We start from the raw sequence: 12768 nt of genomic DNA, 5'->3' as shown, positions 1-12768 counted from the left end.
CATCCCTTGCAGGGTCTATTGTTACGCCCCTGCTCGAGGCCTCTTTTCCACAGACTGTAAAGCTGTGTGCTCAGCAAGCAGTTACCAGGTAGCAGTGAGCAGTTGTGAGAGTTTTAGAGGCATTTCACTGCCTATAAACAGTCCGTGGAAAAGAGGCCTTAGTCACATGGGCATGAGAAAGGTAAATTATTGCTGTCAGCTGAGGCCACGCCTCCCTATTGACAGACAGCCTATCACAGCTTCATACTAACTGAAGAGGAGTGAGCAGGCATTTAGAGTTTGCTAAGGAGGAACTGCAAAGCTGTAAATTGTTACAGCAGTCATTTCCCTTTTTCTTTCTGAAAACTGTATTTTTTTTTACAAAACGTTATTTACGTCCTTTTAAGGCCTGGAACCCACTAAAGCGTTTTTATGAGCTTTTAGGGAGCGCTTTCAGTTACTAGCGATTTCCCTAAACGCTCTGCCAATGTAAATAGATGGGACTGATTCCACTAGAGCGAATGCGATTAAGAAAATCATAATCACAGAACATGCAGCATTTTGGGAGCATTTCCATTCCAATGAATTGTATAAGAGCAGGGAAATCGCTCCCAAAATCGATTGCAAAACACTATCACAAATCGCTAGGGATCGCGATAGCGTTTTGCGCTTTCTAGTGGGTTCCAGGCCTCAGTGTGCATTAACCAGCCTGGCGGCCGCTCAGGCCCTGCTGGTCCGATTCTCATCAAATAAAAAGGAGCACATGCAGCCGGCACCTTGCCAGCCGCGTGCGCTACCTGATCGCCACCGCAGCGGCGAAAGAGGGTCCCCCAGCCACCCGAGCCCAGCGCAGCTGGACCAAACAGTTCCGGCCAGTGCCAAGGGCTGGATCGGAGGCGGCTGACGTCAGGACAGCTCATCGCGGCCCTTCTTGTTACTCAGTGCGCATTAGGAGCGCCCTCTAGTGGGCTTTCATGCAGCCAACTTTCAGTTGGCTGCATGCAATATTTTTTTTTTTATTAAAAAAAAACGTCCGGTCGCCAGCCTGGCAATCTTAATAGAATGCCAGGCTGGTTAAAAAAACTATGACTGATCTTGGGCTTTGAAGGGACAGAGTTTGCGCACAAGCACAGATCAATGTCAGGTACACACAATACATTAAAGAGATCAGGTACAAGTTTAATGTTTCAAGTTCTTGCCCAAGTAAAATGCAATAACTAAAACATAGAGACGTAAAAAACCACAAACACTAAATATGACGTAGCTAATATGATGTACAGTATACTGTATGCGTATAGCAGGAAACAGCAGCATAATCGCCAAACCCCAGGCTTTCAGCAGTGCCACCAGGCTGCATTGATAAGCAGGGGAGAGCCAAACAAATTACTGATATCATGAAGCAAGTGCCACATTCTTCTGTCAGGCTGGGAGGAGATGAAAAGTTTCAAAAACTTACTTTGCAACAAAGTTTGGCCAACATTTCATGCACTCAAAAGCAACAGGAAATGCATCCAATTGGCTCAATTCCAAACTGAGTACAATTTGCATTAAGTTTGCATGCAAAAAAGAATCATTTGCATCTCATTGACCCTCTCTGCTAAGAAGACAACTTCATGAAGGGGACCAGGAGTTGCCACTGTCCAATCTGGTTCCTGGTATGACTGCTTGGAAAATGTTTCCCATCACTGTAAAGTGCACCTTCAGGTCAGAAGCACACTTCACAATCACATCGGGGGTAAGAGGCGTCAAAGGGTATATAAAACGGAGTTCAAATCAAATAAAAGGAGAAAGAGGAGGCGGCTTACTTAAAAAACGACAATCTCATGGGTTAATGAAATTTATCAGCAGAGGCAATGTGTTTTGTGAGTTTGAGCCCACTTCCTCAGGCCAATTATCATCCCAACAGGAGACACTCATTACTTTGGCTAAGACTCCTGTTGGCATAATAAAGGACAACTGAAGTGAGAAGAGTATAGAGGCTGCCATATGTATTTCCTTTTAAACAATACCAGTTGCCTGGCAGCCCTGCTCATCTATTACGCTGCTTAGTGACTGAGTTACACCAGAAACAAGCATGCAGCTAATCTTGCCAGTACTGACAATATTGTCAGAAACACCTGATCTGATGCATGCTTGTCCAGGGTCTCTGGCTGAAAGTATTAGAGGCAGAGGATCAGCAGGACAGCCAGGCAACTGGTGTTTAAAAGGAAATAAATATGGCAGCCTCCATATCCCTCTCACTTCAGTTGTCCTTTAAAAATAACCATTCTGCAAATTTGTTGCAGATAATAAGATTCCCTAATTATTTCTAGACTTGTTCAGATGGGGGTGAGTAACCCAGCTGACTCAAAAGGGTGTTTAAAAGTTGTGCAGCTGAAGAAGAAAACACATTTTGCAGTTTACATTACAAATGTTGTTCCTATTTGGTACTCAATGCAATGTAACTTTGTAGCATTCCCCTTAAAGGTTGCTTAAAGAGGAGCTCCAGGCTGCTATTTACTGCAGTAAATAGCTGGGCGTTTTTTTCTCCAAGGAGAGAAGAGAGGCGGGGCCAGGCGCCGGAAGTGGAGTGATGCAGGGTCATCCGGACGGGTTCGCGGGACATCACACCGCAGGTAAATATAACTTTTTCTACAGCAAGGCTGTAAGTTTTTGTATATCAGCCTGGAGGTCCCCTTTAAGGTTTATTTAAAGCATAAGCCTTATTGTTAAAAGTAGTGAAAAGGTTGAGGTTAGCATAAGCCTCGAGGCCAACTTCACACTGCATATTGGCCATGTGGTGCAGCAGCCGCACTGCCAGAAACCGGCCTTTGGGGAATAGCACGTTACTATGGCATCCGGCCAAGCACAGGGGTGCTTGCTAAGGTTTTTGTGACCCCAAGCGACACATTATTTGTGCCTCCTCCCTTCAGTCATAGGCCCCTTTTCACATAATAATATTTAATAATAGAAAGTCAAAAAATGCCTTCCCTCCCCCAGAAAACAAAAATAGGCAACTATCCAGTATAGGTAGGTAGCCAAAGGTTCACCCCCTCCGCCAACAATATAGGTAGTCAAGGAGTCCCCCAGTAAAGGTAGCCAAGGTGTTCCCCTAGTATAGGTAGCCGCACCCAGTGTAGGTACCCAATGGCCTTATAGGGCACTGGTGTCAGTGGGGGTATGTAGCTTCCTGCTTCTTCCCTATCCCCAACACTCACAGACCTGCAGATATGTGACAACCCAGAGAGGAGAACAGCCCACATAAACCGTGTGACACACTTCAAATGCAAGAAATGAGCAATGACCTCACTTCCGCAGTGTACTCCGTGGTCATAGTGCCGATCTACCCTCTGTGTACAGCAATAGCCTCTCAGTCACAGGCAGGGTGGCTCTGGCAGCATGGAAGGCCCCTGCTGTGGGTGAGGCCCCAAGCTGCCGCTTGGTTTGCCTGGGCCTATCTGCACCCCTGGCCAAGCAGGAAGAGACGCTCACTTCCTGTTTGACAATCGATGATGTATGTGGAGGCACATTTCTAAAATACGGTTCCGCGCATGCACGACACAGATAATTGCAGCGGGTTTTTAAACGTACGCGCGTTACCATAGACTTACACGACTTCCGGCCTGATGCAGATCGCAGCAGAATTCCACATGGTAACAAGTGTAAATTCTCTCCTAGATTAGCATTAGGCTGCGGTGGGGTGCGTTAAATTTACCGCACCGCCTCAGTGTGAAAGGGCCCTAAAGGACAACTGAAGTGAGAGGGATATGGTGGCTGCCATAGGTATTTCCTTTTAAACAATACCATTTGCCTGGCATCCTCTGCTGACATTTCATGTATCAGTAGTGTCTGAATCACCCAGCTGTGGCAAATTCAGTCAAACTTCAGTCAAATCTGCATGCTTGTTCAAGTATGACGGCTAGTTCACACCAAAAAGCACTAAGTGTAATCGCAAACCCTTAGCGCTTTTTGTAGCAATTTGCAGTAGCGATTCCCAGGATGTTCCTATTTTATATTTATACCTGGCGATTTTGTCAGAGTGTTTGTGTTTTGTGATTTTTATAGTTCTTGTGGCAAAATAGGAAGCACACTTTGATCTGGAAGTGAACAGCTTTTGGCAAAAAAAACCACTTTGTAAATCGCTCTGTTCAGCAATTCTTAAGGTGGCCACTAACGATCCAATTTCTAGCGAAAAATCATTCGAGCGATCAGAAATTCTGATCAGAAGTGAAATCGTCCACTACACCATCAACGAAAATTGGTTAGACGAAAATTAAATCGGACGATTGTTTTTATGATCGTTTGGAATCGATTGTGCCCATCAACAGAAATTATTTACAACCAATCCGAGCAGAATTTCTGATCGCTTGAGCGATTTTTCGCTAGAAATTGGACCGTTAGTGTCCACCTTTACAGCAATTTTACTTTCTTCCTAAACTTTATATAGAGGTGTTAACAGCTCCAAAATGCTGTAGAATCTGCGTTTGCATTTAGGAAAAAAAAACACATCACTCTGGTGTGAACTAAGCCATACAAACACATTAGCCAAGTACTTTTGGAAAGCGCTTTTAAGCGCTGGTGCTTTTAAAAGCGCTATTAGTGTGAATCAACCCTTAGAGGCAAAGGATCAGCAGGACAGCCAGGCCATTTTCATTGTGTTCACACATTATATGACCATTGTGTCGCATACAGTGAAACAATGAAGCGTATGATTCACTGTCACTGTTAACATCGTTTAATAGCCCTCTCACTTCAGGAGTGCTTTAACTGAGTACTTTATAACACAACTAGCCTGCATGCCCAGTCTGGATGTGCTCGTCCACGGCCCAGAACGTGACCAAAATATGCAGAGGGAACCTGTGCTGTCATAGTGGGGACTACAATGATCTGAAAGGTCTTTATCCAGAGGTTTCCAATTACTGAGGTACATATCTAACTACCCACGACTCCCCATACCTCCCAACTTTTTGAGATCAGAAAGAGGGACACTTAAGCCACACCCATGCCTCACCTCTAACCACACCCCTGACACACCCCAAGCCAAGGTTACTATAAAGATCCTGGTTCATTCTCCTTCCCATTAACATTTGCAAATAACAAATATATCAATTTAAGGGACAGGAATAAAGTTTAGAGCCAAACACAATTTTTAGGATAACTAAACTAAATATATTAACACAGATCTGTACATCAGGCCTGAAAGTGGGACAAATGAGGAAGAAAGAGGGACAGAGGGACTGGGTTCCCAAAGAGGGTCTGTCCCTCCAAAAGAGGGACATTTGGGAACTATGCCTCCCCACTACAAGAGCCTAGATACAAAATGTGTCATCAATGCAAATGAAAGGGATTAGAGCGCAAGATGCAGTTACTAGTATTATTAGCGTTGTAAGCAATATTTTACCAAGTCAGAAGGTTGTAAAGCCTGTCAGACAGCTGCAAGCAACATTGGACAATTCAACTCAGAGGCAGAAAACAGCAAAGGGACCTCTGCATGGCTGAACTATGACAAATAGCGATGGCCAATGAAATCCGAATAATTCCGGCAAAAGATATGCAGCTTGGAGTTACGGCAATCAAATGTACTTCCTGTTTATTTTAATTGGCTCAGCTCCAAGCTGCATGCAATTTGCATTATATCTGCATGCAAGATGGAATTATTTGCATTTCATTGCCCTTCTCTAACTAACCAGTATGTAATGCTCCTGAATGGAACGCACTGCAGGTTACTGATTAATAGGAGTAGGAGGAAACTATGATTGACACTCTGCAGCTGCAAAACTGGACAGACGGGTTAATTGTAAGATGCAACTGCAATAACCAGCTCAATCGGGGCTGAATTATATTAGTAGGTCGGTACACCAATATCATTTTTATATACGTAATGCTGACAAATATAGGATACACAATCTGTTAGCTGGAAAATAAATCTTTCACTAATTTAAATTATTATTCTTAAAAAAAAAACTCTAGACTATTCACCTCTTCAGGCCCCAGTAAACGTAAGTGGAATTTACATCTATTAATGAAACCATGGCTACAGTGAGATTGCCTCATCTCCCACTGATGCATGCTCTGCAGCCTTCAGAACTGACAGGCTGATCGGTGCTGAGTTGGGGGGTGGGGGGAGTGTTTCTCAGAGCAAGTGGATCTGTCGTATAAGCCTCAATAAAAGTGAATAGAAGCTGTGTAGCAGTTTAAGGTCACATGGCAGATCCCCTCCTTTAACTTTTTAAATGAAATGAAGCTGTAGGCCACCAACTAATTCTAAAAACTGCAGAGGAGCCCACTCTGCCGACAGCGATGGATTTCTTTTTAATTTAATGGAATTGGGATTTACAAGTTTTCTGTAGTACTCTACAGTGAAAAAAATGTATCTTAACCAGCAAGTCTCCACCAACCCATGGAGTGAATTAAATGTAAGTTATCACAGCCTCTAACCACTGGTTAAAGGACTCACTAGGTAAGTAAAAAAAATCCTCATTTTACTTACCTGGAGCTTCTTCCAGCCCCTACAAGTCATGTATGTCCCTTGCCGCAGCTCCGGTCTTCTGACGTTTCCTGTTGGCATCCAATGATGATGATCATTTGGGGTAATAAATATGGTATGAGTACAGTTGTCTTTCAGCATCAGCAGTCTTCCCTAGCGATCTGCCGAGTTCAGGTGCCCATAAATCTAGAAATGTTTGGGCAGATCAACCAAGAAACAGATTGTCTGTTTGATCGGAGAGAGAGATTAGCTGCCTGCCCATACACCACAGGCCAATTGCCGATATCAGGAATCTGCCTAGCAACAACACCTCCCCCTCCTGCATGGCTGCCCCCTAAATGCCTCCCCTGATGCCTGTGCAGTGTAAAATCTCACCTGTGCTGCTGCCGTGACTCCCGGCCTCCCCATTGTTCTGGCATGCTTGCTGCAGCACCAATTTAAATTCAATTGGATAAAATTATCAAACTGGTTGATAAGGCTGCAAAATCGATCCATGTAAGGGTACCTTTAGATCTTACTCTGTTGTCAACTACTGGACTTCCTACTGGGATTAGTGACGGAATATCTCCTGCTAATCCTCCCCCTTGCCCTCCCCATAGGCCAGATTGTGCACTTTCGCCCTTATTCAATTCCCTTTTTCTCCTAAGTTTTCCCTCCGGAGATAATTTTCTAGATTCTGGCCCATATGCAATTAACATTTTCTCCAGACTTTTCTCCTAGGTGATATTTTCAAACTTTACGCTAAAGTGCCTTTTAAACCACCAGGAAGCAAAAAATACTCAAAATATTTTTTTACAGCACTCTTTCACCTACTTTTTGGTATTTTTTTCCATCACAAAGTGCTGGAAAGTTATTCTAAATCAAAGATGAAATATTATCACCCAGGAGAAAAAATAAATTGCTTATAGCCCTCTGTGTAAAATAACTTTTCAAAACTCTGCAAGAGGAAAAACTCCCAAAAAGTAGGTGAAAAAGTATTGTCAACATGATTCTGATAATTTTCTTGCTTGCTGGTGGCTTAAAAGGCATTTTATTGATTAGGTGGATAATATCCCCCACGAGAAAACTTAAGGAAAAAGTGAATTCAATAAGGGCCGTTTTCTATTCACAGATCAAGGAAAAATGTCACTCAAAGCAATGAGGACAAATGTCTTCATATGGCGTTTATCCCGTTTATCCCATGTGTCTATGCAGCTTCATAGCTAGTGTATACAAACACTACAACTGTGTTTATGTTGCAGCTGAACCACACTCATGTAGTATTGAGCTTTTCCTAATACAGCATGTTCTGTTCTGCTGCATTGGCACAATCGCTTATGCAGTACAATCGCAATACTTTCATATATTTCAAGGGTACTGCAGTGCGCATTTTGGGCCTGTGGATTTTCTGCCAATGTGTCCAGCTGCAGAGTGCCATTCGGGTAAAGGCTTCTCCTGTATCACTCAGACTATTGTATATCCACCCATGCAGAGCCCCTTTCTGCCTCTCCATGCAGGAAATCTCCTACAATGACCACACCCATGCAGAGTGTCTTCTTCTCTTCTGCATAATACACTGTCACATACCTCCCCCTCATGCCCTGTGCACTCGCTCAGTCTCTTCGTTTCTGCACTTCTCTGTTGTCCAGGTATTGGTGGAGGGGGCATTGTGGGTTTCTTGACCTCAGACTTTATGCTACCTAAGGGATACCTAGGGAATGTCTCTTTAGGACAGATGGGAGGATCAGCTTCTTGCTTTGATCTTTCTCTGGCACCAGAGGGAAGTGCTGTCTCTGTCTCTGAGACTACTTGGCTAATTTCATCTACAAGCTCTGCCTGCTCCTTTGTGGTATCCACCATGTGGGTTTCCTGATGTACGATGCTGTCTGCAGGAGCCCACTGTGGTCTGTCCAAATTGTGGTCACATACTGAAGCAATATCCAGACTGCATTTTGTCATTGCGTCTGTGCCCTCCTCCTGTATGTGTGTCACATCTTCTTGCTCTTCAGTTTGTGCCACTCTCTCATGTACTGCCTCTGCCCAGTGCTTAACCTCTTCAATATCTTCTTCCGTTGCAGTTGAACTAAGTAAAAATTCCTTTTTCGAAACTTCCCCATAGCCTCCTTCTTCTGTCTGTGTAATATTTTCAAATACAGTAACTTCCTGCACTGCGGTTTCAAACCAGTAAGATGGTGAAACTGTCTCATTTGCAGACAATGATTGCTCATTTTTGCTTACCATGTGCCCTCTGTTTTCAATATTGGTATCTGTCCCTTGCCCTTCTGGTTCATAGCATACCTTCTCCTCTACTGCTATGGCTATTCTAGATACATCTGCTCTTTCATCTCTATCCATTTTAATTTCCATTATGGACTCTGCCTCAGTCTGGCTTCCTTGTTCACTTTCTGCAGTCACTACATCATTAAGCACAGTCCCTGTTTCTTCTAATACTCCTCCTGAATCTACTCCTTTCTCTATTGGTTTTTGCTCTTTATGTTTCTCATGGTCACCTATGCTTATATTGTTTACCTCCCCTTCTAATAAAGCCTCTTGCTTAAAAGTGTTCTCATTCAGTGTGTTATCAAACCTGTCTGTCCTCGCTAGTCCGCTCTCATCTATCCAGTCTCCATTAGATTTATAGATATTGCTTATATCCTCTACATGGCTGGTTACATCCTCTTCTTCCAAAATGTTATCTGCCCCAATACATAGCTGTTCAACCTGATTTGGTCCCACTGTGGTTTCTGTTTCTTCCTCCATTCTTTCTACTGCATCACTAAAGTCCTCTTCTGTTTCATCATCACCATCTAATAAATCTTCAGCTACAACCGTCTTCTCAAAGTTTGGTTCTACTGGTTTGTATACTGGATCTTCTGTTTGTTCTGCCCTGACTTGTTCTTGAACCGATCCCTCTACTGCTAAAAGATATGTATTTTCTACATGAGGATGTTGGTCTACCAGTTTTTTAGTTGCATCCCCCTCGTCATCCACTTTCTCATCTACCAAAAGAAAGCTAAGCTTATTTAGAATGATTGCTTCTCCAGGACTAGTGCTATTTTCAATAGACCTCTCATTGGTCTGAAGGTAAGTCTTTTCCATTCCATCTACCTGGTCTGGAACTGATTCTCCTCTATCTGGTTCTAAAGGAGGACTTTCAATAGTAAAAAAATGGGACTCTTTTGTTGCATCTTCATCTACTACTTCTGTATCCCCAGCAGATGTTTCTCTCAGTATTTTGTCTTCTAAAAGATATCTTTCTGCTAACTTGTCTTCTTGATCCAGGACCATGTCATCACTTGGTTTCTCTGCCACCCTTCCATCAGATGACAGAAATAATTCTTTAAAGCTATACTGTTTTATTGGAGATGTTTCAGAGTCTTCATTGCTGATAGTACTATCCTCCTCCCCTGTCTGCTCAGGTGTTGGCTTCTCCTTTGGCAATACGCTTTCTTCCAGCTTCTCCAGTTCATCAACTACACCTACTTGTATATGTGTTATTTCTGCTAAATCCGTCAACTGTTCTGGCTCCATAACTTCCCCTCCTATGTCTGTAATGTCAGTAGCACACCTTTCTGGCTCTTCATAGTCCTGCCTTCCATTTCCTGCTACAGCTGTGAGGTATGTCTCACTTGTATTGTCTACACTCTGCTGTGGATCACTTGCATCTACTTTAAATAACTCAAGTACATTATGCTCACCAGCCTTAAGTAATAGGTCTGTTTTAATACTATGGTCTGGAACATTTCTAGCTAGTCCTCCATCTAGACTACGTAACACATATTTATAATCCCTATCTCTGTTATCTGAAGTCACTGATGTGTCCTGAAGCCCCTCATCTACAACTGCTATATTGCACAGTGTGTCTTTTATCCATTTAGTATTTTCTTCCGTCTTTTCAGGTTCACTCACATTACTCTGTCTTTTGTGCACTGCCTCAGTAGTTTTTCTCTCCTTCTGTACAGCATCTCGGTCCGCGGTTCTGGTATTTTCCTCTTTCCTATTTGTTGTGTCACAGGTTTCGTAGGCTTTGGGTATTTCTTTTGAAGACTCCTCAGCTCTGTTCTTTTCAGAGGTTATTGTATGATGCGCTCTCTCTTCTTCCCTTTCCTTCACTGGAACCTCTTTTGTGTCGTCAGCCTTAGCGACTCTCTTTTGTTCAGCCCCATCTATTTCAAATATGCCTTTATCTGTTCTATCCTGATCTAGTCTGTATTGTCTGTCTGCTTTGTCTGCCTCTACCGGCGCATCTTCTGCTTTACTATGTACAACACCGGTGTCTAGGTCTTTCATTATGCTAGTTAGTGGCATGTCTTTTACGCTCGTGTCTGCAATGAGCTGTGTGTTTTGAGATGTTGCTTCTGTAGGCAGAATTATAAGGCTCTCATCTATCCAAAGAGGGTTTTCTTCTGCTATACGTTCTTCCTTCTCAGTGATCAGATCTTTGAGTTTAATTTCCTGTGTTAGTTTGTCCCCCTCTGTCACCTCTGCTCTCACTAGAACTGTGGCCTGACCTTTCTGTCCTGTGTCCTCAGGTGTGGAATCAATTTTACTTTCCTCCACTGGCCTCTCCTCTGTGATCTGCTCTTCAGCAGCTGTAGTACTTTTATTTCCCTCTGGCTTTTGCTCACTTGGTGTAACATTTTGTATGTGTGTTGCTTCTTCTAATTTAGGTTTTACATCCCCTGTTGCTTGAACGTCATTATTATCGACTTTCACCATTTCTGTATACAGTGTTCTGTCTATACTGTGTGGCTGTGGTACAGCAATATTCTGATCATCCTGCTGTGTAATGTGACCTCTGATATGGACTGGTTGTGTATCTTCTACTACTGCTGGTGAGGTTAGTGTGTCACTTAAAACAGTCCCACTATCAGCTGACTTGCATGCTGTCTCTTGCACATTTTTAGAGTCTAGCTTTTTTTGTACTGACCTGACTGCAATCTCAGGCATCTGAGACATTTCATTTGAGTTCTCATTTGCCTTAGGCGGTGGCTCCTTATCTTGATTTGCATCATTTACAGCTACGCTGAAAGATGTCTTTTGTGCAGCCTCCGTCTCCAACAGAACAACCTCGGGGACTACTTTTGCTGCATTGGCAACTGCCCTGTGTTTATTCTCCATTGCCTGCTCTGTTATTGCTCTACTTGGAACAGGTGGTATTTGAGACACCTTGGGATGAGTTGCATCTCCTTCTGATTGGCTAATCTGTTCTGCAGCCTTTCCTGGGACTTTGTTTTTCCTCATCACAACCTTTGGTCTATCTGTTATATCTGATGTTCTATCTTGTAGACCTCTTACTTCCCTCACACTGTCTCTGCTTTCCCTATACCCATCCCTGGGGGCTGAGTCAAGCTGTTCCGTGGCTTTATTGAGCAGTTTCATAGGATCAACGCTGAGCTCCCTGGTCTTCCATACCTCGTTAAACCTAAGAAAACAAAAATTAAAAACAATTGTATCACTGTTCTGCACAACTAGGTCTGAGTCATACTACAGTAGACTTCACAAATAAACAAGAATTACCAATTATAATTTATCCTCATTTATCTTAATATAAAGAGTTAAAGATTGCCCAGCAAGCTCAGGGTGAACCAGAACTCAGGGTGAACCAGCTCAGGGTGAACCAGGAGTGTGTAAGGCCTGAAAGAGACCAAAGAGCCTCCTTACTAAGATGATATGAAAAACAGAAGTTTGCCTTCTTAAAGCAGAAAGTGTTTGCAATTATTCAGGTTGGCGTGAGCTCTGTGGTGTCCCACAATGCATCACTGCTCAATAAATGCATACATAGTTCAGGCCAACGTGTACCTGAGATAAATGTAAAGAAGAAATGTATAATACCCATACCCATATTTGTATAGCGCTATTCTCCTGTGGGACTCAAAACGCTTGTGAGGCAAGTACTAGAGCACACTTCGTAGAAAGTAGCTGTGTTAGGGAGTCTTGCCCAAGAACTCCTACTGAATAGGTGCTGGCTTACTGAAAAGAAAGAGCTGAGATTTGAACCCAGGTCTCCTGTGTCAGAGACAGAGCCCTTAACCATTACACAGTCCAGCCAGTAGCAACATACCTGGGGCTTTCTCCAGCCCTATTCATACTGATCGGCCCCTATCCTACTGCCTATCTGGGGTTACACTTCAGACATGTTATACATGAAAGCCAATTGTGATAAGGTATGGAGTCAGCAATAACCTCCTTAGCGGTATGCCCGACTGCCCCCAGGAGTCCCCCGTTAGAATTTTAAGTGATCGTGTAGTTGTAATATGTTCAGCTAGCATTAGGCTAGCTAGCAGTGGTGGCCGGCATCTCCCTGATTACTTCTGATCCCCCCGATCGCAGGTAAATACAAT

General features: G+C 43.3%; 1 protein-coding gene across 5 annotated transcripts in view; it reads right to left on the bottom strand.

Annotated features, from left to right (window-relative positions):
* EHBP1L1 (EH domain binding protein 1 like 1) overlaps positions 1–12768 on the bottom strand; it is a 181563-nt gene that overhangs the window by 28491 nt on the left and 140304 nt on the right. For 4 of the 5 annotated variants that reach the window (XM_068260656.1, XM_068260658.1, XM_068260657.1 and 1 more), the window contains one exon: positions 8012–11849. In XM_068260656.1, the coding sequence (XP_068116757.1) occupies positions 8012–11849 (3838 nt within the window). The remainder of the gene's footprint in view (positions 1–8011; positions 11850–12768) is intronic. The other variant, XM_068260660.1, reaches the window with a different exon arrangement.

Source organism: Hyperolius riggenbachi, chromosome 11 (genome assembly GCF_040937935.1).
Source record: "Hyperolius riggenbachi isolate aHypRig1 chromosome 11, aHypRig1.pri, whole genome shotgun sequence".
Classification (NCBI taxonomy): domain Eukaryota; kingdom Metazoa; phylum Chordata; class Amphibia; order Anura; family Hyperoliidae; genus Hyperolius; species Hyperolius riggenbachi.
The sequence above is the reverse complement of the archived record's forward strand: the minus strand, read 5'-3'. Positions and strand labels throughout refer to the sequence as shown.